Source organism: Lygodium microphyllum, chromosome 21 (genome assembly GCF_053477565.2).
Source record: "Lygodium microphyllum isolate KBCC chromosome 21, Lygodium_microphyllum_v1.1.10, whole genome shotgun sequence".
In the NCBI taxonomy this organism is placed as follows: domain Eukaryota; kingdom Viridiplantae; phylum Streptophyta; class Polypodiopsida; order Schizaeales; family Lygodiaceae; genus Lygodium; species Lygodium microphyllum.
In genome coordinates, this window is record NC_141155.1 from 52,173,312 (window position 1) to 52,198,289 (window position 24,978).

The window sequence follows — 24,978 nt, forward strand, 5'->3', positions numbered from 1 at the left end:
AAAGCTGCAGTTGCAAAAAATCTAACCCCCATAAAAAATATAAACCCAAGAAAATGTTCTCTAACATTCATTCTTCAAAGCAACGGCTGTTCCGAAGACATTCACAAAATCCCAACTCTTACTTCATTTGTGGATAACTCGGCCGTTGGGCAAATAAGTGCCCTAATAAAAGCAAATTCCCGCAAAAGATCAATATCCTCCAACAGTCTGGCCTTCCTCTTAAAGGCAGATATGATTACTAAGAGCAAAGTGCTTCCCATCTCTCTGATTCTGATGGTACTTCTGCCAATAAGTCTGATGCTTCCTTCCGTGATGAAGGTACCATCCATACTATCAATGTATTAGAAGATGATTTTGGAAAATCCTCCAAAAGAAACAGACACAAAAACTACCAAGGACACGGACGCGGCATGTATAGAGGAGGCAAACAACCTTTTAGGAAAAGACTCATCAAAGCCCCCTCTTCAGGTATTTCCTACAAATGGCATTCTAATTATGATTTGGTTTCACCCAACCTCCCAAGATCCTCCTCATCATCTTCCTCGAATGAAGAAAGATAAGATATCTTCTCAAAACTTCTCTCGAAAGAAATAAATACTATTTTTCTTAATGGGAAAAGTTCTAAGACTATTCTTAAAGAAGAAGCTTTTGTCACTACTAATCTTTTCAAAATGTTTCCTAAGCCCCGAACTCTCCAATAAATTCTCAAACATGCTAATGAATCAACTACCCTTGACAAAGATCGACCTCCCCCTCTCACCACTTTAAGAATGGAAAAACAGTCTACAGAAAAGGATAACCTTGCCTGCATCACCCAAGAGCTTTCTCAAGTCACCCAAGCACTGAGAAATCTCACGACCCAGGTAGAACAACATGGCAAGGAATTGACAAGGCTTGCAACCAAGGATAAATCAATAAATGAAGCCCACATAATGGCCACCAAAGAACACCATATTTCAGCTATAGGCAGAGCCCAGCTCCCACTAATTCCCATCAGCATGTCTCTCACTAAGCATACTCATATGCAATTAGATGCTTTTTGTGAAGACCATTATGTACCACCCAACAAGGCAGAACATCTTGAAGAAGAGATCAACGTATCCCTAGCTTCTAATAAAAGACTAGCTATCCAAAAAAACAGCCAAGGTACGATGTTAAATAGGTAACCTACAAGCTCCTCTTAGAATTTGCCTAATCAAATCTATAGGTTTTGATATAATTATTAGCATGGATGTTATAAGTCACTTTAAGCCAATAACATTGGACTTCCAAAAGGTTTCTTTCTTCTTCAAAAGAAAACACTTTGATGTCCCTCTTCTTCAACATTTCTCCAGAACCCTTTCACTCATCACACTCACGTCTACAGATGCTTGTGATTTAAGATTCAAAAAATTGTTCTTTCAACAACAACAGCTCTATGCTCCTCAACTCCAGCAATGGAAGGATCATATTATGACTTACTCTTTACATAATCCTCTTCAGTTTTGGGAAGAAACCAAATACTTTCTCTCTCTTCCCAAGCTTCCCCAAAGCACTCCTACTAAAGCCACTCACCTAGAAATGAGCCCTGAAGACATGCAAATTTGCCAAAATAAAATTAAAACACTCCTCTCACAAGGTCTGATTGAAAAAAGTTCAAGCCCATAAGCATGCCAGACCTTTTGTGTTAATAAATATTCAGAACAAAAAGGGAGAAAGAAAATGCTTGTGATTAATTATAAGCCTCTTAGCAAGTTCCTTATTAGCAACAAACATCCCTTGCCATTAAAAGATGATCTAATCCAAAGGCTCCAAGGTGCTCAATTTTTTTCAAAATTTGATCTAAAATCTGGATTTTGGGAGTTTAAGATTACTCCTTCTGACAGGTACAAAACCGCTTTCTCTGTTCCCCAAGGCCACTTCCAATGGGTGGTTCTCCCATTTGGTATTAAAACTACATTTTCCCTTTGTCAGCAACGGGTGGATACCATATTCCTGCCTCTTTGCCACTGCTGTGTGGCCTATATTGATAATATCCTCATCTTTTCAAAAACCTTCAAAAATTACATAAGGGACCTATCTGACTTCTTCCAACTACTACAAACAGAAGGCTTAACACTCTCTCCCACTAAGTGTGAATTTACCACACCTGAAGCAGAATTCCTGAGAGTAATTGTCTATAATGGTACTATCAGACTCCAGGAACATGTTGTCAAAAAGATCATTGAAAATTTCTAGACTCCTCTTACCCATGTCAGAAAACTACAACAATTACTCAGGTGTCTCAATTGGATCTTCTCCCATGTTCCTGCCCTTCAGAAATACACCTCCCAATGGACAAACTTACTCAAAAAGAAACTCATTTTAAATGGACACCTCACCATGAAACAACATTTTAATCTCTGAAGCAAGTTGTTTCCCAATTATCACCACTTCGCATTCCCTCACCAAGATATCCTCTTATTATTTATTCCGATGCTTCAGATTTAGGCTGGGGAGGAATCCTAACGCAAACAAAGCAAGGAAGAGAAGAAGTTTGCAGATTTGCTTCTAGCACATTCACTTCTACAGAAAAGAACTATCCTTCCTTTCACCGAGAAATATTAGCGCTAAAAAAATGCATAAAAAGTTTTCGTATTTTCATAGAGCATGTCCCATTCACAGCAAAAATAGACCTAAAAAATATGCAATGATTCCTATCCTCAAAAAACCTTTATGAAATTGGCAATAAAAAATTGCTAAGATGGTCATTATGGTTCGACAATCTACAAATAACCTATAAGCATGTACCTGGACATAAAAACATAATGGCCAACATACTTTCCATGTGGCATGAAAAGAACATCTCTACTGTAGCCATGTGAAGACCCTCACTTTTTTACATGGGTTCTATGTACAAACCTTATCTCCTCACTATAGCCATGTGAGATTCCTTACGAATCACATGGACTCTAATGTACAAATCCTTTATTCCCAGCCAACTGGCCCTAACTTATAGCCCTCTACACTATCCCAAAGATGTATAAAAGGGAGACCATTACCAGAAGAAGACACCACTTTCTCTCTACCCTTCTTCACTTACTCATATACTTATATCATCCTTGTATCCATATCTCCTTGTATCTATATATCCCAACCTCTACCCTTCTCTACCTTGTACAAGAAGCTTCATACTCCGCATGCAATATATCGGCTCTGAAGTTGATATCAGAGCCGTAAGAGTTTCGAGTTTTGTAGTTGTGTTCTCTTACAATCTAAGATCCCGTAAGGGCATTATTGCCGTGTTTGCCGTTGGCCGTGGTGGCGTTGGCGTTTGGCTCGAGACCCTGTGTTCTCTTGCAATCCAAGATTGTCCATTCCAAAATTATTATGGCTTTGTTTCAAGTTCGAATGAGTTCGCGTACCTCCAACATTAAAGAAGAAGCAGAGTCTACTTCTGCACGACAACCACCTGTACTCCATACGAACGAAAGAGATTCCAAGCGTAACCAAGTTTCTATTTCTAAGGTAAATTTTAATGATATCCTTAAAAGGGTTTGTTCTCGCACTAAACCTCACTATCTCTTACGAAAACCCTCTTCTTCTTCTAATCCCCTAGGATCCTTATCCCATATCATCTCTTCTAGAAAATCCACCCAAAGCAATAATCTTGTTGAGCCCTTATCCTATCCTAATCACCTCACTAATATCCATAAAACTCTTATTAGTTACATAATCTAAAGTCTAGTATACAATCTATTAAAGATTGTATTACAAAACTCACTGATAACTTTAATCTCCAAAATACCTACATAGGACAACTTGTAGCAAAAAACCAAAAAAGCCTTGTATCTACTCCTCCTATTGTTTCATATTGTTCTTCTCCGATTGTACCTAACCCTTCTACTAAACCTGAACAATCCGGTTCCACTAGTGCTGAAGTTCCTCTACAATCTCATCCTCTTCTTTCCGAAGATAAGAATGAACATCCTGCACCTGATTCTCTCAATGTTCAACCGCAGATTTATCATAAGCAAAGAGAATCTTACATTAAGTTCTTACGGTGATCTTAAAGAAGAAAAACAGCATTTCTTATCTAGTTCTTCTTCTGTCATGCTCCAACAGTCTCTCCCTGTTGCTCTTCAAGCCAAACACAGAGATCTTACATCTAGTTCTTCAACGGAGCCTCGACAATCTGATTCTAATGGTTTCCAAAATCAACACAAGGATCGTGCATTTGATTCTTTACCTGTTTCTGAGGGAAAGAATTCAGATGTTACTGTCCAGTCCTATCTTGGTGTTGCTTTATGGCCTCAACTTAATGATCCTCAAGATCAAACCAAGAATGATGCATCTCGGTCTTCTGGTCCTCCACAATCTTCTCCTCCCAATCCTAATGAAGGAATTAAAGAATTGGTATCACGTTCCTCTCCTCTTCCTCAACAACACTATCTTCCTCTGAGCGAGAGAAAATGACAGTCATTCCCTTCACCTTCTTATTTTCCATTCCATCCATCGGAGGGTAAACATTTGGACAAAGAAGATCCTATCCAACAAGACCAAAGGAGATCACTATCTACCACTGTTTCTGGTCCAACTACTTGTGTCTTGAAGAACCAAGATTTGGCATCTCCGACTCAAAATCCTGTCAAAGGTACAGATCAAGAGCTACTGTCCACTTCTTCTTGTGATTCATTAAATCCCTTAAAACAAAAAGATTTGAAAAATCAAGATATTCTCTACATGATGCATAACAAAGGGAAATATAAGGAGATAATCGGGAGTCGTAAAAGTAAGGAAGAATTTGAAAAAGACGTATTCTCTTTTAATTCTTCCCCAATTGACATAATTGTTCTTAAGCTCTCTCCCCGAAAGCATAATGTAGAAATCTTTGCTAAACTTCCCAGAGTCCCTCCAACATCTTGGACATTGTCTCCAGACAATGAACAAGAACTGTGACATATGTGTGAAAAGCTTCCTAGAGCTCCTCCCCCTATATCTTGGATACTGTCCCTTGACAATGAACAAGGATCATGGTACAACACAGATAATGCAGAAGAGCTTCTTGAAGCAAGATACCAGCAACCACACATTACTAAGAGATATTCTCTCAGCCTAGAAGATTACCTAATCAAGACGGAGGATTACTCTAATCGGCCTCTCATTGCCTCCTTTCTAGATGAACCAGTCTTAGATGAAAGATCATATGAAGCCAAAAAAAGACGGTGCCATTGGAAAGATTCTCGTATCCATAGAGAGAAGTTTACTGAAGAGTTCAATCTCGTGGACACATCAAAGAAGTCTATTCACGTTTGAGAAGATCTAAAAGGCCTCTGCTACAAAGATACACCTCATCACCAATTTGAGGTTCAACACATTGACCTAAAGCATTGGCAAGAAAGAGAATGGGATGAAACACTCTACGACATCTTGGGTGAATATCTCAGTTCCCACTCCTCTTCCCAAGTAACAAATCCTAATTCTCCGATATCATCTTCTCAAACAATAGGTCCTTGCATAAACAACTGCAACTCTCCTTAGTCAATCACACAACATGATCATGCTACCTTAGAGTATGGGAAGATGAACCTCTCATCCCCATTAACAACCCTACACAGCCAAGTGAAGAACATGATCATGCCTGGATAAATGGATAGAAAGAAGAAGAACCTATCAATACCTCTGCTAAAGCATTAGTCAAACGAAGGATTAAGAAAGCCTCACCCTCTCTCAGAATGATATTGGCTACTGAAGCTACATCTGGAAAAGATGATTCCCCCAAGACCATTGAAGACAAAGGTAAATCCTTATCTCAAAAGTCTTTTCTAAATCTAGGTGCAACCGAAAATACAACCATGTCTTTTCCAGATAGTAAGCAGTCTCATGCAAACTGCATCAAAGGATGTAAAATGGATTTTGAATCTCTTAATCTCATCAATAGATTTGAAGCTTCTATTTTGGCAGAAGAAAAGAAATCATTACCTCTTGATTTTCTCACATCCTCAAAAGATCTCCAAAAGGCCTATCTCTAAAGACATGCTTTACATGATGAATCCTAATTCTCCAAATAAGAAAGGCAAAAAAAAGGACCTACCAAAATCTAGCAAGACAGCTCCTCTAGACAACCAATGGTCTCCTATTCACTCAGGAGCTGAAGCAGACATTGAATCCTAAAGGCAATCCAACACGAAGATCTCAAAGCCTACAATGCTAGCCAGCTATGTACCAAGGATTGAAGTCTATGCTGAACTAGCAAAGAAGAAGAAGAAGAAGAAGAAGAATCAGGATGCTACATCCAAATCCGATGGTGACATCATCAAAGAACTACTGGAGGAAAAGAAGAAGCATCACAAAACTATAACGCAATCTGATGGTGAGACTTCATCCTTTTCTTATTTTCCTTCTCCAAATCCAATTAAGAAAACACTTGCAAAGGAGGATGAAAATGAGTTTTGCTATGAAGATTGGGCTAACATATGTAAAAAGGACATCCTTCGTTGGCAAAACATAAAATAGCAAACTAACAACAGAGATGGTTCGTCTAACGCCCTGTCAGACTCAGAAGCCTCTAATCCCGATCTAAACTATGCAACCAAGGATGACCCTACATGGCTCTTAGAAGGTAACTATCCACAGAATCTCCAACAGTTTCATACTGAAGGGCAACCAACATGTGATATCTGTGCTCAATGGACGGATGACTCTGGTTGGGAAAATTGTAATGATGATTCCCAAATCCAAGCCAGACTTGAAGACCTTGGCGATGATCCTGGTTGGGATTACTATAGCGATAATCAATATGAATACCCATATCCATATAACCCAAACTATGATAAAATACGCCAGTTTGAAAGAATTATCCTTAGCTCAACTAATGTTCTGCAGTATGTTCCTGAATATATTTCATACCATCCTCGCATAATGGGATGCCCCACCTTTAACCAGTTGGACTATGATCCACCTAGCTCTAAATTGGGAAGTTGTAAAAGATGCGACACTGACGACAATGAGCACTACGTGGGCGCCCTCGACTATGCAGACTCCGACGAAAAACTATATATGATGATTTGGGGTTCTGACTATCTCTACAAAATGCATTCCTTGGAGATGAGGATACTTCGTTACTAACTCTAAGTATGCTTTCAATGAGGGTGAATTCATTATCTTGGCCATCCCTGCACAATTCGCAAACCAACATTGCATACACAATTCTCTTCTCTTTAAGAATTCCACATTTTTCTATGTATGCTAATTTTGGTTCAAAAGGCGATCTCCGAAAATGGTGGAAATCTCTAAAAGAAGTTTACAAAGATGATAATCTAGGGGTTCTCTTTCTTCTGATCCCCGAACAAGCTCATGACAAGGGGAATTCTAAAAGTTCTATGCAAATGAACAACCCAAACCTAGCATGGAACACTCAAAAGGCATATCTTTCGCAAGGGAATTTCCTTCTAGCTCTCTAGAATAACCTACAATGGTGACTGTTATGCCCACAAATCCAAAGGATAAATTAATCCTAAGCAAATATTACTACAGCTCCATTGACAAAACGCCTACTTTGCTTTTATTAAAAGGGGAAAAGAGAGTTCTTCAAAAGGATCCAAAATGTGAGTAAATGTGAAGAAATTCACATTTGAGCAAAAACCTTCAAAGGATTCAAAAGCATGCAACAATCCTTAGAAGGGTCCAAAAGCATTGTGCAAATGTAAAAAATTCACATTTGATCCAAAAACAACCCTTAGAAGGATTCAAAAAATATGTGCAAATGTGAAAAGGTGAAAAAGGTTACACATGCATATCCATAACTTGTCCTATACAAAAAATTGAAGCCATACTTCTTTTTGGAAGCTCCAAACCATGCACAAAGCACATTAACAAAAAAAAAATAAAGGAACAAGCCATGCATAACAAAGTCTTGTCAGAATAAATACAAAAGAAATATGCATAGATACATGGTTATAATAAAAAAGATATGGATTATAAATAAAACAATAGATGGACAAAAGATACAATATGGTTTAAAGAAAAGAAATCACGAATAAAGAAAACCACTTCTTTAATCTATGGACCAAAATACCATGTACAAAAAGACTTTTAAAAAAGCACATGGTATCAAAATAAAGAATACAAAAAACCAAAGAGTTGGCACATGGAAAAATTAAGAAGACAATTAATAAGGAAATAGTACTCTTCCACGTGAAGAAACATATGGCTCCCATACGAAAAACCATTTCCTAAGGGAAAAAATGTACCCTTTCACGTGAAAACCATGTGACTCTCCCACCGTTTTAGAAAAACCACCTTCTAGAGGATTCCTTCTCTAGAATAAAAAATCCATCTATTATATTGTAAAAAGGAACTTCCTTGCAACTATAAAAGGGGGATCTCTTATCCATAGAGGGGGTGGAACTTTCATACTTCCCTTGTACAACTTTCATTTTTTAGTGTGTTTCTTAGTTTTGAAAATCCTCTAGGTATGACATCCTCGAGTAATGTCTGAACTCGAAAATCTCCAACTTTTTTGGCTCAAATTTGCAGAAGTCTGAGACTTGTGCTTCCACACACGAACTCCCATTAAAAGAAAAGAAGGTAAAAGAAAATTTCTGAGTTTAAAGAAAGTAATGGGTGATGGGCGCCGGGGAGGGCGGTGGGAGTGGTGGCCCATTGACCTTGCCCCATCACGTCGGGTCATCGTCTGCCGGCTCGTCATGTGACACGTACACCTGCTCGCTGGTTCCCCACTGGACCCATCACATCACCTGCTAGACCCCTGTCACCTACCCATTAATCACCCGACTACCTACTAGTGCCAGCTTAGCTACCCGCTTTGTGTGTCTACTCCTATCGCTGGGCTTCCGCGTACTCCTGCCTGCTGGTCGTCGTCAACTATTAGCTGTCAACCGTCAGCCCCGTCTAACTTGTCGAGCAATCCATTCGGTCATAGTACCGTTCACTCCCCGCTGGTCACGCCTGACTTGTTGAGCTGTAGCTGGCGACTAATGCCTGTGGTCTCGAGAAGCATGTACAACCTGTACTCTAATATCACTTGTTGGAGCTCAATTGGAGGGGTGAATAGTAGTTCAAGGAGTGAGAGTGACGCAGAGAGTACAATTAGATTTGAGTGTACCAATAATATGTTGGTACACAAAGAATAAAATGTATTTATACTTAGGGCACGTAGGGGTGCATTCACATGTACAACTAAATAATGTACGTGTACTATACACGCAGGTGAAAAGGGCCTTTATCCCAATAAGATCTCCATCTATTGTGTCATTGTAGCACTTCATCAGCCTGTGTTTTCAGCATCTTGTGCCACGCGACAGACTGTTGTTATCTCTCACACCAAGCAACTGTTGCAGTACCTGTATTTTTTATGTCTAAAAGGCCGTCCACATCAACAAACACCTTTCCTAATGTTGCTTGACAATTCTCTACCTCGAGTGATCTATTTTCAACCTTTCTAGGGTGATAAACTGCTACGCTTACCAAATTTCAACCTCTGACTACTATGTTTTGGTGAACAGCATGCTACTCTTCATTATTCAGCACTCTCTCACCTCCGACTGGTGGTTACAACACTTGGGATCCATCTCTGGTGGACACTACTCTCCCACACTACATTGCTCTGCCGTTGGGCATCCTGTACACTCTTCCATTCATTTACAGCATTCATTCACTTCAAAGTTTCTTCTCCCTGTGTACCCCCTACTTTACCACATCATTTCACTCTGGAATGACCGTGATAGGACCCCCTCACTACCCCCAAGCACTCACAAACCCCCCACACGACCTTTCAAACATAAGAGTATCCATCTTGTGCTTATGGACTGTCATTGCACATCCCTCAGGTCACACCTACACAAGGATTTTCATCCTCTACTCCCCATGTCCCTATTCCTCCATCTTGGGCTCCATAGGCAGTTACTATGTCCATACCCAATCCGCCCTTGCCCACATATGGATCCACTATGCCACTTCTCATATGCATAGTGGGCACTTTGGGATTACTTTCCAAGTATACTCCGCTCCCCCACCTTATTCCCCCTATTCACCCTACCCCCATTACACACCTCTATCTCCTAGCACTGCCACTCCTATTGCAACAGCCAAAAACACCTTCATGGATAAGACTCCTTTTAACTGGTCGAATTTCACCACTTGGTCAAACTTCATGTAATAAGTACTTAAATCTTGAGGACTTTGGAACCTAGTCATTGGTACCAAGCACCCTCAACCAACTCACTCTGATCACATCCGTCAATGGAAAGCCCACAATGCCACAGCCAATATTGAGTATTGCAAGGGTTGTTTCCTAAATTCCACTCTCAATTACACCATTTTCCCCTCACATTTGAGCATTGGAGTCATCTCATTGACCGCTATGTGGTTCGAGATCGCACTTGACATATCAATCTCGATTTTGAGCCTCGAGAGTTTTCCATTAACGAAGGGAATGATCTGAAAGTCAAGTTAACAGAAAATTGATGGTTACTCGCCGCGTTTGCCACTACTGGCTCCCCAAAGTCTAACAACGATGTTCTCAAGCTCCTCTTACTTTTTCGGCATCAACATCCAAGTTGAGAGGAGCTTCTTACCTTTCTTAGTATTCTACAACTTTCCACCCAAACCAAAAAAAAGTTCAAGGTGGTTCCATCCATCTTTGTAGGGCTTGGTAGGCCATTGGGCAACCAACGAGCATCCTTTGTCCGATATCGTGTTCTCTCTGGGGTAACTACTTGGACTTCCTTGGTAAGATAACCATCATCTCTGTAGTCTTAGTAGACCATTGGGCAGCTGACATACACTCTTTGTCCGATGCACTAGCTGCTATGGAGGTGAGATGCCATGGAATAAACATTGTCAGCCTTTCCTTTCAAGCTCAGTTTTATGCTTGAGAGGGGGTGTTGAGCTAAAACACGCTTTAAAGCTGATTAGCATTTTTAAACAGCCCCAATTAATGAGAATTGGAAATTTAGTGCGCGATTCAAAAGAGTTTTAGTGGTCCTCCAAAACCCTGATTTTTCAAGACGCCTTTAACATCTATAAATAAACCGGTCTGCTGCCCACCATTCAGCCTTATCCTTTTGTGCAGGTTTCTCACTCTACCGTGCAACTTTCAACCATCAACAACCTACCACCTATAGTCCAGCCATCACCAACTACAACCCATCACTATCCAACCCCAAGCGGCCTATTTTCAGCCATCACCCTACTGTTTGGAGATCTCTATCTACCGCATCACCGTAACACTTCATGAGCCTATGTTTTCAACATCTAGTGCCACGCGACAGGCTACTACCATCTCGCACACCAGGCAACTGCTACGGTACCTACATTTTTGCTATCCTGTAGACCATCTACATCAGAAAACATCTCTCCTATTGTCACTTGATAGTTCTTTGCCTCGTGTGATCAGTTTTCAGCCTCCCTTTGTTGGTACACTACTCATTTACCAAATATCAGCCTTTAATTGCTATGTTTCGGTGACCAACCTGCAGCCCTTTATTATTCAACACTCTCTCACCTCCAACTAGTGGTTACAGCACTTGGGATCTGTCTCCAACGGGCGTCACTCTCTGACACTACATTGCTCTCTATGTTTGAGTTTTTGAGTTTTTGTGTTTTGTGTTTTGTGTTTAGGGTTTGGGTTTTGCTTATCTCTATTTGAATCTTTGTGTTTCAGTCTTGGTCGTACATGATGTGTTTCCTTAGTGCAAACCCTAGCATATCTTCACACCCTTTTTACCATTAATATGCACAATCTGAAAATGAAACATAAAGAGAAAAATTACCCATCTCTTATGTTTCTCTAGCAACTTTGTCTATATCAAAAAGTACCTCAAAGTTTGATGGTCTGTCTGCAGTATAAAATCAGTCCCCCAATAAATAATGTTTTCATGTAGATAGTGCATGAATTATAGCCAAGAGCTCTTTCTCATAGACTTGCAAATTCTTCTCTATACCGTGGAGAATTTGGCTCTCATAAGCCACAACACAACCATCTTGCATAAGAATAGCCCCAATGCTATTAACACATGCATGCATCACACTAAACAACAAATGAATTTCTTAGATCGAGCAATACAAGCACAGAATCTGAAGTCATCTTTTCCTTTAACTTTTCAAATGCTGAAATTTTCAATGCCGACCATCTAAATGACACATTCTTCTTTTGTAAAGTATACAATGGAGATGCAATTTCAGCAAATTCGCGTATATACTTCCTATAGTAAGAACATAAACCCACGAAGCTGCAGATCTCATGTACATTTCTTAAAGGTGGCCATGATCATATTACCTCAACCTTTGCAAGGTCCATACAAACACCATTAGCCAATACAATATGCTCCAAAAAGTGGATTTCATGCAAAAAGAATTCGCTTTCTTGTCATTGATAACCAACCTATACTTATACAGTTCATTAAGCACAATGTCCAAGTGCTTTCTATGCTCTGCCTCATTCTTTGAGTAAACAATCATGTCATCAAAGAAAGTGCCCACAAATCCTCTATGTGGCATGAAAATGCGGTCCATCATCCAATTAAAAGTGGCAGGAGTATTCATAAGCCTAAAAGGCTAACAAGAAACTCATATAATCCAAAAGATGTCATGAAAGCTGTCTTAGGCACATCCTCCAGTCTAATGCGTATCTGATGATACCCACTTTTCAAATCTATATGGCTGAATATGGCTACCCCCTACAATCTATCCAAAATATCATCAATCCGAGGAATCGAAAATCAATTTCTTATTGTGATCTTATTTAGAGCACAATAATCAATGCACATACACCATGAACCATCCATTTTATGCACCAAAAGCACTGGAGAACCAAAAGGAGATAAGTTGAGTTAAATCAACCCTTTTTCTAATAGCTCATTCACCTGACTCATAATCTCCTCTCGTTGGGCTCCCACTGATGATTTGGGCTTCTTTTCCTTAGGATCTCCCTCATTTTCCGATTTTCCAACTTGCTACCTATTGGAACAGTCCCTTGCAATGTGACCCTCTTGTTCACAAATAAAGCATTTATTTACAACCATCAATTCCTCTACACTAGCCAAACTCTATGCAAAGTGTCAATCACCTCAATGCCAAGAAAGTATCTCAATAAACCAAGGTCCTTGATGTCCAACTCCTTGTGTAGCCTATGCTTTACTTCAGCAAAATCTCTCTCTACAGTACATATAACGATGAGATCATCGATATGTATGACCACAACAACCATTCCAGCTTTTATCTGTTTGATATAAAGTGAATAATCAGCCATGTTTTGCTAAAATCCCATGCTACATAAGAACTTGCTAATCCTCTCACACCAAGCTCTTGGTGCTTGCTTCAATCCTTATAATTCCTTCCTCAATTTGCATACATAATGTGGATATTTATGGTGTACATACCCTTTTGGTTGATCCATGTATACCTCTTTTTCCAATATACCATTCAAGAAAGCATTCTTCAAATCCAATTTTGTATAATTTCTAGCCATAGATGTTTCAAAAAAAGAGCAAGTACAATGCTTTATAGGAATAGACTAGGTTGCGCTTTCCTCCACTGTGCATATGAGATTCTACAGCTTGAGCCCACACTGCTCTATACAAGGAGGCTAAGCTAGGTATGATTGCCAATATCTCAACAGTCAACCATGTGCAGCTTCGAATCATGAAATGATAAATCTGATTGACTAAAGAAGACTGAAGGGTCAAATGCCATACAAGATTCCAATCTTGCCATGGACAAGCCTTGGAAAGCACAATTTTCCATGAGCACACCAAATGATTAAGAAGAACCAAGGCAAATGTAGAAAATGAACCTCAGCATTAAGCACATGCCACCACAAACCCTGAATCTCGTATTACCATGCCAAAGGCCCCGATCCTCAAGAAAAGCACAAGCAATAAGAGTCCAAGGTTGTTGGCCAATACACAGCGCTTGAAACAAGGACCAACAAAGGGCTTCCATATGGGTCTCCACATCCAAAACATCCCCACCTCCCATGGATTTCGGGGTGCAAACGTGATGCCAAGATATCCAAGATATACCTACGTACACAAAATTTCTCTTCCACATCATGAAATGGAAGTGCCCAGTGAGATCCTTCAATGCAACATTGGCCTAAGGCAGCAATGCAAGAAGTAGGTAAGCATGGGGAACAAGCAAGTGCAGCCTCCCAAATAGCCCATTGAATGTGAACGACTCCCCAAGTTGCAGCTTGTCTCTATCCATAACTGCAGATTTAAGATGACTGGTTGTCTATTGATTTCCTCTGGACAGCATGGGGACCTTTGCTCTATAACCTTCTACACATACTACCAAACTTGTAACAAACTGCAGACAAAATATGATATGGGGAGGATGGTCGACCCTTGACCCTGTGGTGAAGATCCACATCAAAGATGGTCTCTAGTCTCCTCCAAAACAGGGACAACACTCTTGGAAAACCTCCTCAAGGAGAGGCTTTCAAGTCTGCGCACCTAACATGAGTCATCAAGCAATCTGCTTGTCCAGAAGGTTCTGACTCTGGTACTCTTGATCAATAATGCCCAAATCTCTGTCTAAGCAGTGTCAAATGATGGTCTGCCAAGCCACTTTGGTTTAGAAATCCCTTGAACCATCCCAACCAGACCACAAGTTCTAAAGTACATAGTATAATTAAGAAACACATGATGAAGAGAAGCACCAACATAAAGCTATATACCAAGAACATCTGAACCGCACCACTTTTTATGTTTGGGGATCAATGTAGTTCATGGCTCAGCAAGAAGTAACTGCAGACATCATGGCCACTTCTAACTACGAGGTTGAATGTAGGGTGGACAGCTACATTTAGATGTTTATGTCTTAGATGCCTATTAGCCTACCTTTGTGTGGAGTTATCACAACCATTTACACCAGCAATCAAAGCACCATCACAATTGCAAGAAAACTAGTCCATGCCCATAAGAAGCATATTGTGGAGCATTATTACTATGTCCTGAAAGACTTCGTGTTGTGAGATCAACTTGCTCTACATGCCTAGTACATACAAAGAGCAAAGTGGCACATATGTTTGAAAGAGCTATTCCTCGAGAAAAGTTCAAAGTGTTCAATTCACAGTTTTGACTCTAGACAATCAAATGTTTGGTGTATAGCAAGCTCTTTCATCTTCTAGTTGTGATTCAAGTGTAATCTATTCATATTTTATGTTAATCAAACCCTGATTGATAGATCAAGTTAGCAACCTGAACTTGATATATTTCAATGTTGCTCATGAAAAGAAAGATTTGTAAGTCTTAAATTATTTTGAAATCTAAGGTTACAACTGTCAAAAGTCTAGGAAATCATGAAATCAATTTTCTTCAGCCAGTTAATATAAACCGAGTAAACAGTGTGTCATTTCAGTTATTCAAAAATCGTACCTCTCCCAGATCTCTGCCAAGTTCAACTCCTGTAGCAACAGTATTAGTCAATGATAATGCATCACCAAAGCCCAAATTTACACCTTGGCCTGCCAAAGGATGGACCGTATGGGCTGCATCTCCGACTAATGCCAAACGAGGAGCTACGTAACTGTATGCATGGCCAAGGAACAAAGGGAAGGACAACCTTTCAGATAGACACTTTGTTATACGAGGTGGAGGTTCAAATGACTCACAACATGAAGGAGGTAGACCCCCCCAAAGTGATCCAAATCTGTCTCCAAACAGCCCAGAAACAGTTGAGGATGGAAATGGACCAAAATCTTCCACAAGAGCTTGATTGATAGATGTTACAAAATCTTCTTCTCTCATATTTTTCAGCTCAAGTGCATGTTCTGGACTAGTTGTCCACACAACATTGCTGAGAGTATCCCCCATTGGAAGTATAGCCAGAGGTCCTGTTGGTAAGAAACGCTGCCATGCAGTGGAATGTTTTCGTGCAGTCTCAATAGTGCAGATTACTGCCTGTTGTTCATAATCCCTTTTGAAACTTTGCACTCCAGCGAGTGTCCTGACTTTTGACCTGGCCCCATCTGCTCCAACCTGATAAAAGTAAGAACAACAATAAGCAAGCAATCTTCCTGAAATGTGCCCAATTTAATATGATCTAGTACCACCTGCATAAAAATGGTTAAGAATACTTGCATCTGCAGTCTATTGATGTGTGCTGATTCACTTAAGTGCACTGTGCTAACTTTTTAGATTTGTAATCCTAGCTATACACATGAAATTTTTCATTTTGTATAACCATGATAGATGGACATGCCTAGAGAATAGCTTACAGTCCACTAATAACTGTAAGTAGAACTCTGTTGCAGTATAAACATGTTATTTGAGTCTCTCCAAGTTTTGTTTTAACCTAAAAATGTTATCTACGTGCATAACAGGTTTGGTAATTATTCATGATCTTACCTACCACAAGGCGCGTATGCAACCGTCGACCATCTTCCAATTCAACTTTGACCAAGTCATTTGTTGAATCTGCAATATTTCCTCGTACATCACTATGGGACAAGCGCTGAGGAAGCATAATTGTCTTGACACGTGCAGGACAGAGCAGTGAAGCAAACTGTGACTCCTGTAGAGGCATCAATAAAAGTACATAGCACCACCATGAAATACCAGCAATTAAGTTTACAATGCAGCTTATACTTTTATCGTACGCTGTGCCTCAAAGAAAGTTCTGTAAGGTGACTTTGACTGTTCCAAGGTAAATTATACCTGTAGGTATGAAACCAAAGCTGAAACAATAACCCTGTTCTCCACCACAAAGCTGCTCAAAAGCCAAGCAAAAACATGTCAAAGTGAAAATACACTCTCATTTCATGAATGGATGTTTGCTTAACAAAATGAATTTTGACAAGCAAGTTACCCAAGAACTGGCTTCTCCACATCTGCAGCCCTGTAGTGTGTGTATCCACGACCTGTGTAGTCCCATACCTTCAACCAGTAGAAATTGTTACAAGTAATGCTTGGCTAGGTTTTTCACAAAGAATAAACTTTGGCCACAGGAGAATCAAACATCAACTTTGCAATTTAAAAGCCATGGCCCAAGGGTCTACAAAAATGTGATTCCATTCAATTCCAAGTACTTGCTTTTTAGTCACAAAGAGAAAGATCTGCACCCTATGTTCCTACAACCTTAGTGGTGAGCAAGAGGACTGGAAATTAGTGTTCACAGTACCAAGATTTTCTCTTTGCAAGGAAAGATTCATTGCATCACTTGTTCAAAGCATGACAAGTTCACAGCTTTATGACATGGCTGGTGTGTACAGAAGAAAAAGGAGAGCTACATAGCATGAAGTAGCAAACAATTTAACAAAGAATATAAAGGCATAAGCACAAAATGATATCTAAAATAAAATAATGTGAAATTCCCCTTGATAAAAATAAATGACGACGAGGGATCTACTAATGCATCCTTTGAGGAGATTCCAAGACTCTCTCAATACTACATGTCATGACACTCTATCCAGCTTCATTCTGGTCATGCCCTATTTCAGTACATGGTGCTCCATTTTTTGGCACACTGACCAAGGGCAGGAAAGCTGTTGCTTCCTCATTGCCATCAGGCAAAGCTGTCTTTTCCAGTTACCACCTTTTTGCCCACACTTGGCAGCAATATCTCTCGTAGCGATCACGACAGTATCAAGGCTTTATGCTTCATAAGCGAAGCTCTTTGTTCAGTGACTTCGGGCTGATTGTTTGCGAAAAGTTTCTTCCAAGAGCTGTCTAAAGGGTGAATTTGTGACGTAAATTTGTACTTGATTGATCTAAATCTACACAAGGCAAAGCTGATCAGAGGATTATCTTCTTCATCATGTTCATCCGTTAGATTATCCTTGGCATTGTTGAGAATTTTGGTGAAGCAAAGCTACTTGGCATCATAATTGAGAGGCTAAGGGTCTCTTCATGATTTTTTTTCCCTTCCTTTTGATTTAGGCATCACATAAAAAGGATCTACCCAACCAATTATAAGTCTTTTTGAGTTTAGAAAACAATTTGACTCACTTTCTAAAGTTGAAACTCTGACTTTTGCCACATGATCTATAACACAAAATTATACATAGGTTCTTAGAGTTATCCATGTTTTAGGCTATGCCATGAAAGATAGTTACCTTCTCATGAATAACCATCTTTGTGTCACTCTTCCTCTTTGACACAAGGCACTTAAAGAATGTCACAAACCTCCTTAAGCAAGAATAGAGGAAGAGCAGCCACTTAAGTGAGCTTGATCCAGACCTTTTATCTTACCACCTGATGCGTGATATCAGTCATGCAGTAAACGGCCTCAGCTAGTGTCTTCAACATCTCTCTTTTGGTTGGCAATTTTTGCCACCTAGCTTGGGTGAGGATCTGCTAATGATCTCTTAAAAAGGAAATGACAACTAGCTCCTTATAAGAAAGTGTAACAATAGGAACTGGGTGTCAATGTCCTAAGGTTAGTAAAAACTTTCCACAGGTTTATTTCTGTATTATGTTCATATTACCTAGAATTATGGCAGTGAAGTTGCCACTCTTGAAGTGACAAGTAAGTTTATGTTAGAAATAAATTGTAACAAACAATAAGATATTAATCAAAGTAATGGCTAAACCTTTACAAATTAAACAGTACCTGCATAGAATCGAAGGGTGCATATCTACAGCTCTCAATATGTTTCCAAGCACCAACATCTGTCCATGCAGCAAATTGAGAGTAGTCTACAAATTAGTGCCAAGCTTCAAAATGCAAATCTATTGGTTTTTGAATGCATCACACTTTTAAACACCAACAAGAACAGTTGACCAATTCATTATAGAATCATGTTTAGTACCCTCTACAATGAAGTGGATCTTGTTAATACCTTGTAGGAAGGCAGCAGTTGTCGGAGTAATTGCACTAACTCTTGAATCAGGTATAACTCCTTTGGGTGTCTTAGTAAGTAATCCATCCAAAGAATTGCTATCAATGATGGCAACTCGCAATGACCTAGTCAGGCCCTTACTTGCTGAATCAAAATCATTGTGAGCAAGTGTGTCAATTGCATGGCAATCGCATCCCACATGAATATCATTCCAGTAACAACTCAACATCCATTCTCCTGAATCTGTCAGTAGACGACTAAACAATGGCAGTACCTAAGCCACAGCCAACAGCAGCACCAACCATTCCTCCGCCTACGATGACAACATCATAATCTTCTTCGCCTTTAAACGCTCCCTACAAAGATGAACCATTGAGAATTTTTTCTCTGTTGCCATGAATATGAACCTTTACCAGAACGTCCATTGCATAAAAAAGGATTATTTGCTTGCTTTAGTAAATGGCCACATGATGCTTAGCTATATGCTTTAAAGAAAATGAAGCACAGAGTTTTCTGGCCAAAAGCCGTTGTTTCAATAAAAGTAAGTTATATTAAGTTCAGCCTCAATTTGGTGGAAAAAAACAGAGTACAATCAGAAATCATGGAGACAGTCCTCTAACTGCTTGTCTCGAATAGAAGAGACAAACTGACTCTTACAATGTAGTGCAGCTTCAGGGGCTGTTAGTATTTCCCTAGAGCATGTGGGCTCCAAGCTGGTAGAGTATTGAAGCCTTCTTTTTGCACATGAGGCAGTTTTTTCACAAGGCCAGTTTTAAACATTTTTCGGAAGAAAACTGAGCATTTTGTCTGTTCCAAGAGTCACGTGCTGTATTTTCCTGACTACAGAAACAAGGCATGATCAGGCTGGGACTGTGAGGATGCACAACAGAAGAGGAACAAAAACATGGAGGTAAAAGAAGAAGAGAAAAAGCAGCAGGAATGAAAGAGAAATCTACACTAAATCTGGAAAGAATGCTAAATATAGTGATGGATTAATCAGTCCCTACACACAGCCCAAAGCGTCGATGAGGGCACCGGATCAGGCTGGAAAATGATAACAGCACCAAAGACGAAGACGGAGACAGAGAGGGAGTGTGCGGCCAGCAGCACCTGCAAGAGATAGAGGAGAATGCTGAAGTCAGAGTGTGCACTTGCAAAAGAATGAGAAGAATGATCTGCCCCGAAGTGGGGAATGGCTATAAATAGCCAAAATACCCCAAAAGTGGCCGACCAGCCAAAAACGCCACTAAATGGCAGTCAGCCAGCCAAATCTGGCCGATCAGCACAAATTAGGCCCAAAAAACACTGACATGGCACAAAAAGTGGCCAACAAGTAGGGCAGAACACAGCTGGCAAGGCTGCACAAACTGACAGACACCTAGCAAATGAAGAAAGCCCACATTGACAAAGGAAATGCACACTAATCTAAGTGGAAATGACAATCGGAGCTCCAATGTCTTCATCAAACTCTTATGAAGCTCACAACCAAGAGATGACGGACTAACATAATAAAATGGCAGGCTAACACCCCCCCCAAAAAAATCCTGGGAGTGTCCGAAGACCCAACAATCTCATAGGATGAAGCATAGAAGCATGTGGAAGAGGCTTCATGGAGAGATCTACCACATTGTCTGCCATGGAACAATGAACCACCGCTAACTCAAGATCCACGATCCGCTCCCAAACAAAGTTGTACTAAACCTCAATGTGCTTCATGTGAACATGAAATATAGAGTTCTTTGCTAGAGCTAAGGCAATCTGCTTATCCACGTGCAACTATGTGGGTCCTCTTTGTGGAAAGCCAACCTCCACCACCAAGCGACCAAGCCAAACTACTTGAACAAAGTGCACGATACTTAGTCTCTATATAAGGTAAGGCCACGGTAGGCTACTTCTTGCTGCTCCATGACATAGCTCCTGAGGTGAGGGAGAGGAGAAAGCAAAAGTTATCATTGAGCATCTTTACTCCACATCACATATCCAATCTGAGTCACTTAATCCACCAAAAGTAGTCCCCCTCTCCATACATGATCCCATAGGATCAAGTCCCTTGTAACTTGTAAGTAGTGCAACACGTGCAAAGCAACTCGCCAGTATAACTTGAGTAGGAGTCTTCATGAAAGAAGACATCGATGCCAGCACAAAAGAGGTATTTGGCCTAGTATGGATTTAGCCAAATCAGTGATCCAGCAAGACACTTGTACCTTGTGGCATCCAAAAAGGAATCTCCGAAAGTAACCAACTTGGACTTAGGGTCCATGGGGTAAGAAATAGGCTGATACTCTGCCATACCAAACTCTAAAAGAAGCTTGGAGATGTACCTATGTTGGAAGATGAAGATGCTCTATGCCATCTGAAACCAGCCTTCCTTCTGTGGATGGGTGGTAACTCCCTAATTACAACTCAGTTATAGCGATAAAATTTATTATAAAACTAAGAAATGCAAATTAACTTACAATCTTGGACAGTGGACACCCTGTTGGCCCCAAAACTGGCACCCCTTTCGATATTTATTTAACTTAATTGAAGAAGAAGTTGATGTACAATGGGATTCTCCCAATCCCTTTCGGTATTCCAACTCCCCCTGCTGTCCAAAATGACAACAGGTCTTCAATCTAATTTGCCCCTTGATTCGGCCAGTCAATTGGCCTTCACCCGCTTTAATCGAGATGGAAAATGTCCCAAATTCATTGATTTGTTGGTTCCTCCACCTGAATTTTACTAAAATCAGCTTCAGCCCTGTTGAATCCAAGTCTTGGAGCTTCCAATTTCTAGCACGCTTCCAAAGGCTGCTGCTAAACCCTAATTTTTGTTGCAAATTAGGGTTTACAGCAGAGAAATCTGAAATTTCTCAACCTTTAGTGATCTCAAAGCTATAATCTTCAGAGCAAGGCTATAGAAAGGTTGGGAGATGAGGGAGAATGCTCAGGAGAGAGAAGATTCAAACTTTCTTCACAAAGAACTAAAGAAAATCAGTCATTTACTACTGCAGCCCTGTCTCAACAGCTTGTAAATGCAAAGAATTGAAGAAAATCAATCATTTACTACTACTACCCTCTCTCAACAGCCTGTAGATGTTGTCACCTGCTATTGATTGGTCTTCTCCTACCCCTAGTTGCCTCGAAAGGTCCTCCAATGGCTACAAATCAGAGCGGCAACATCTCCTTTCTCCCTCTTGCAGACTGAATACACTAAAATGCCTCTCTCTAGCCTCTAAAGACAATCTTTAGTCTTGCATTGGGCATTTTTGACAAGTGGCAACCTTCCCAAATGGTTTTTTTTGCATTATCCATGATTAAATATTAATTTTCAATCTTTAAATACTTAAAATTAATCTAATAATTATTTCGGTGCCCTGAAAAATAATCTGACTAACCAATAATCAAATTGGCTAGACAACTTCCATTCTCGAGTGTCTTTGCGCTATCTTTGACCATGGGATTGGCATTAGGTACCATTAAACACCACTTCTCTAGTATCACCAAAACTGATACTTATGGCCAAATGAATGATCTAGGCCAACAACTGGCACCAAATACCACCAAGTACTTGTGTGACATAGCTTACAGCAACTTTTGCCTTTGACATCCCGTGATTTCCTCGGGTCCCAAGCTTGTAAATTTACTCTAACCCCGGTTACACCTCACATGTGCAACATTTACTTAACCATGTGATTAAAAATTAATCCACATGTTAAGTGAGCTTTCAAAAATGCATGTCCTCATGACACTAATAGATCTTCAAACCAAGGAAGAAGTGAAGGATCCCAAGATCCGTCATGTCGAACTCTTACTGTAAGATCTCACAAGTCCAATTAACCTCCTATGAGTCACTCCTTATGATAATCAAGTCATATATCTACAAGATGGCCGAAACCAATCTTTCCTCAAATAGGGTAGTAAGAACCTGATTTAACAATAATTACAGCAAGCATAAAATTTACATAAACTGAAAATGCACACTTTTACTTTAATCTTGAACAATGGACAGCCTGTTGATCCCAAAATTGGCACCTCTTGCGATATTTCTTTAACTTTTATTGCAAATGGATAGAGTACAATCGAGATTCTCTAACCTCCTCTACTAATCAAGTGTCACTTTCTGTCAAAACTAACCAGCAAGCCTCCAAACCAATTTGCACCTTTGTTCGCTCGACAATCTGATATTGGTTGATTGGCCTCTTGAATCTCCTTGAAATTCCTCAATTTCAACTGTTGGAATTCAAGTCCTAGGCCGTCAATTCTAATCAAGCATCCCGAGGTGGCTATCAAACCCTAATTTTTACTATAAATTAGAGTTTACATCAGAGATTTTCCAATATCTCCACCTCTGATTTAGTCAGATTGTTGAATCCTACTGAGATAACTTTAGAGATAGATGGGAGAAGAGAGAGAATGTTGGGGAGAGAGAGAGAGAGAGAGATTTCAGAGTTTCATTGCAAGGAACGTTAAATGACTGTTATTGCCCTGCTCAAATAGCCATGGAAGTTGTAACCTACAACTTAGGACCACCAAAAAGGTTGTTGCCCCCTCTTGTATGCTATCACATGCACCAAAAGGACCTTGGGCTGCTGTCACTTATTCCAAGAGGGCTCCAAACTGTTGTCACCTACTGTAGAAATGATCCTTGGTGGCTACAAATCATATCAATAGCATCTCCTTGCTCTCTAACAACTTCCTTCTCTCTCATAATGGCTGGAAAAGACTTCCACCAACCCCCAAAAAAGTTTTTTCCACTTGCATTACAGCCTTTTTATCCTATTTTCCAACAGTATCCAACTTATTAAATTAATTTTCAAATGATTAATTCTAAAATTTAATTTAATAATTATTCTGGTACCCAAAAAAATAATTCCACCAACCAATAATTAAATTGGCTAGGCCAATTTGTCTTCCAAGTATCCCTAAGCAGTTATTAGCCTCTAGACCGATATTAATCTAACACAAGATACCACCTAATACCTATCAGACACAACTTATTACAACTTTTACCTTTGGCACCAACTGATATCTTGGGGTCCTAGTTCTCACATTGTGAAATAATTAACTTGCACCTCACATGTGCAAGTCACATTAATACATTTGATCAACTTTTAATCAAATACTAAGCAAAGCAATAAAATTTCACGTTCTCGTAACAATGACTAAAACACATGTATTAACCACGACCTTGTAATAAAGGTTGGGATCATGATCTAATCGATAGAAACCACTCTATAAGAAGAATCAATCAATCCTCTAGTACCAAGCCCTAGGAGCTTGCTTCAAGCCATAGAGACCCTTTAGCAATCGGTATACATGATCCTCTTTCCCCTGCATAAGAAAATCAAGAGGCTATGAAACGTAAATCTCCTTGTCCAGGATACTATTCAAGAAGGCAAACTTAACGTCTATTTGAAAGACACGCTAGCAGTGATGGCTACAAAAGCCGAAATAGCCTAAATAGTAGACATACAAGCAGTAGGTGAGAAAGTCTCCAAGTAATCTAAACCTACACGCTATTGCAAAACCCTTGGCAACAAGCCTAGCTTTATGCTTGTCGAAGGAGCCATCCGCCAAATGCTTGGTCTTAAAGACCTATCATCTTCTACTTCCATAAACACCAAACCAACTCCCAAGTCTGATTACACTCGATAGCACCGAGCTCCTCCTACATAGCACGGCACCAAACATCCTTTGCAAGAGCCTCATCAATTGCAAGACTCGTGATCTTAAAGAATCCATAACATAAGAGTGTAGTGCACACAAAGTGAGCTACCCTACATAGGCTTGAAGGGTTTACAGGAAAGTGAGTAATACCCCTATCTTCCATGAGCTGTCAATACTACCAAGGAATGGTGATAAGTTCATCCTACTAAGAGGGAGACTAAGAGGTCTCCGGTACCTCTTAATGTACATATCTGGGAAAGGAACTCCTTCTCACTAGGTAAAGGTACATTCCCTGTGAAGGAAACTACTAGGGTTTGCACTGAGGACACACAGAGTGTACGACCATGACAGAAACGCAAAGAGACAGACACTGACACAGAGGGCAAAACTCAAACCCTAAACGCAAAACTCAAAAACTCAAACCCTAAATGCAAAACTCAAAACTCAAACACAAAAACTCAAATACAAACAGAAGAAGGGAGAGAGAGAGAACACAACTCAGAAGTGAATGAATGCTGTAAATGAATGTAAGAGTGTACAATGTGCTCAAGGGTAGAGCAATGTCGG

General features: G+C 39.9%; 1 protein-coding gene across 3 annotated transcripts in view; it reads right to left on the reverse strand.

Annotated features, from left to right (window-relative positions):
* Positions 1 to 24,978, reverse strand: part of LOC148018002 (FAD/NAD(P)-binding oxidoreductase family protein) — an 87,007-nt gene that overhangs the window by 46,208 nt on the left and 15,821 nt on the right. For 2 of the 3 annotated variants that reach the window (XR_015687664.1, XM_087661426.1), the window contains exons 2-8: positions 19,038 to 19,119; positions 18,764 to 18,907; positions 18,535 to 18,593; positions 16,792 to 16,859; positions 16,641 to 16,692; positions 16,336 to 16,497; positions 15,360 to 15,962 (exon numbers count right to left, since the gene is read on the reverse strand). Coding sequence is in view for 2 of the 3 variants with exons in the window: in XM_087661426.1 (XP_087517552.1) it covers positions 15,360 to 15,962; positions 16,336 to 16,497; positions 16,641 to 16,692; positions 16,792 to 16,859; positions 18,535 to 18,593; positions 18,764 to 18,907; positions 19,038 to 19,119 (1,170 nt within the window). In the remaining variant the exon portion in view is untranslated. The remainder of the gene's footprint in view (positions 1 to 15,359; positions 15,963 to 16,335; positions 16,498 to 16,640; positions 16,693 to 16,791; positions 16,860 to 18,534; positions 18,594 to 18,763; positions 18,908 to 19,037; positions 19,120 to 24,978) is intronic. The other variant, XM_087661427.1, reaches the window with a different exon arrangement.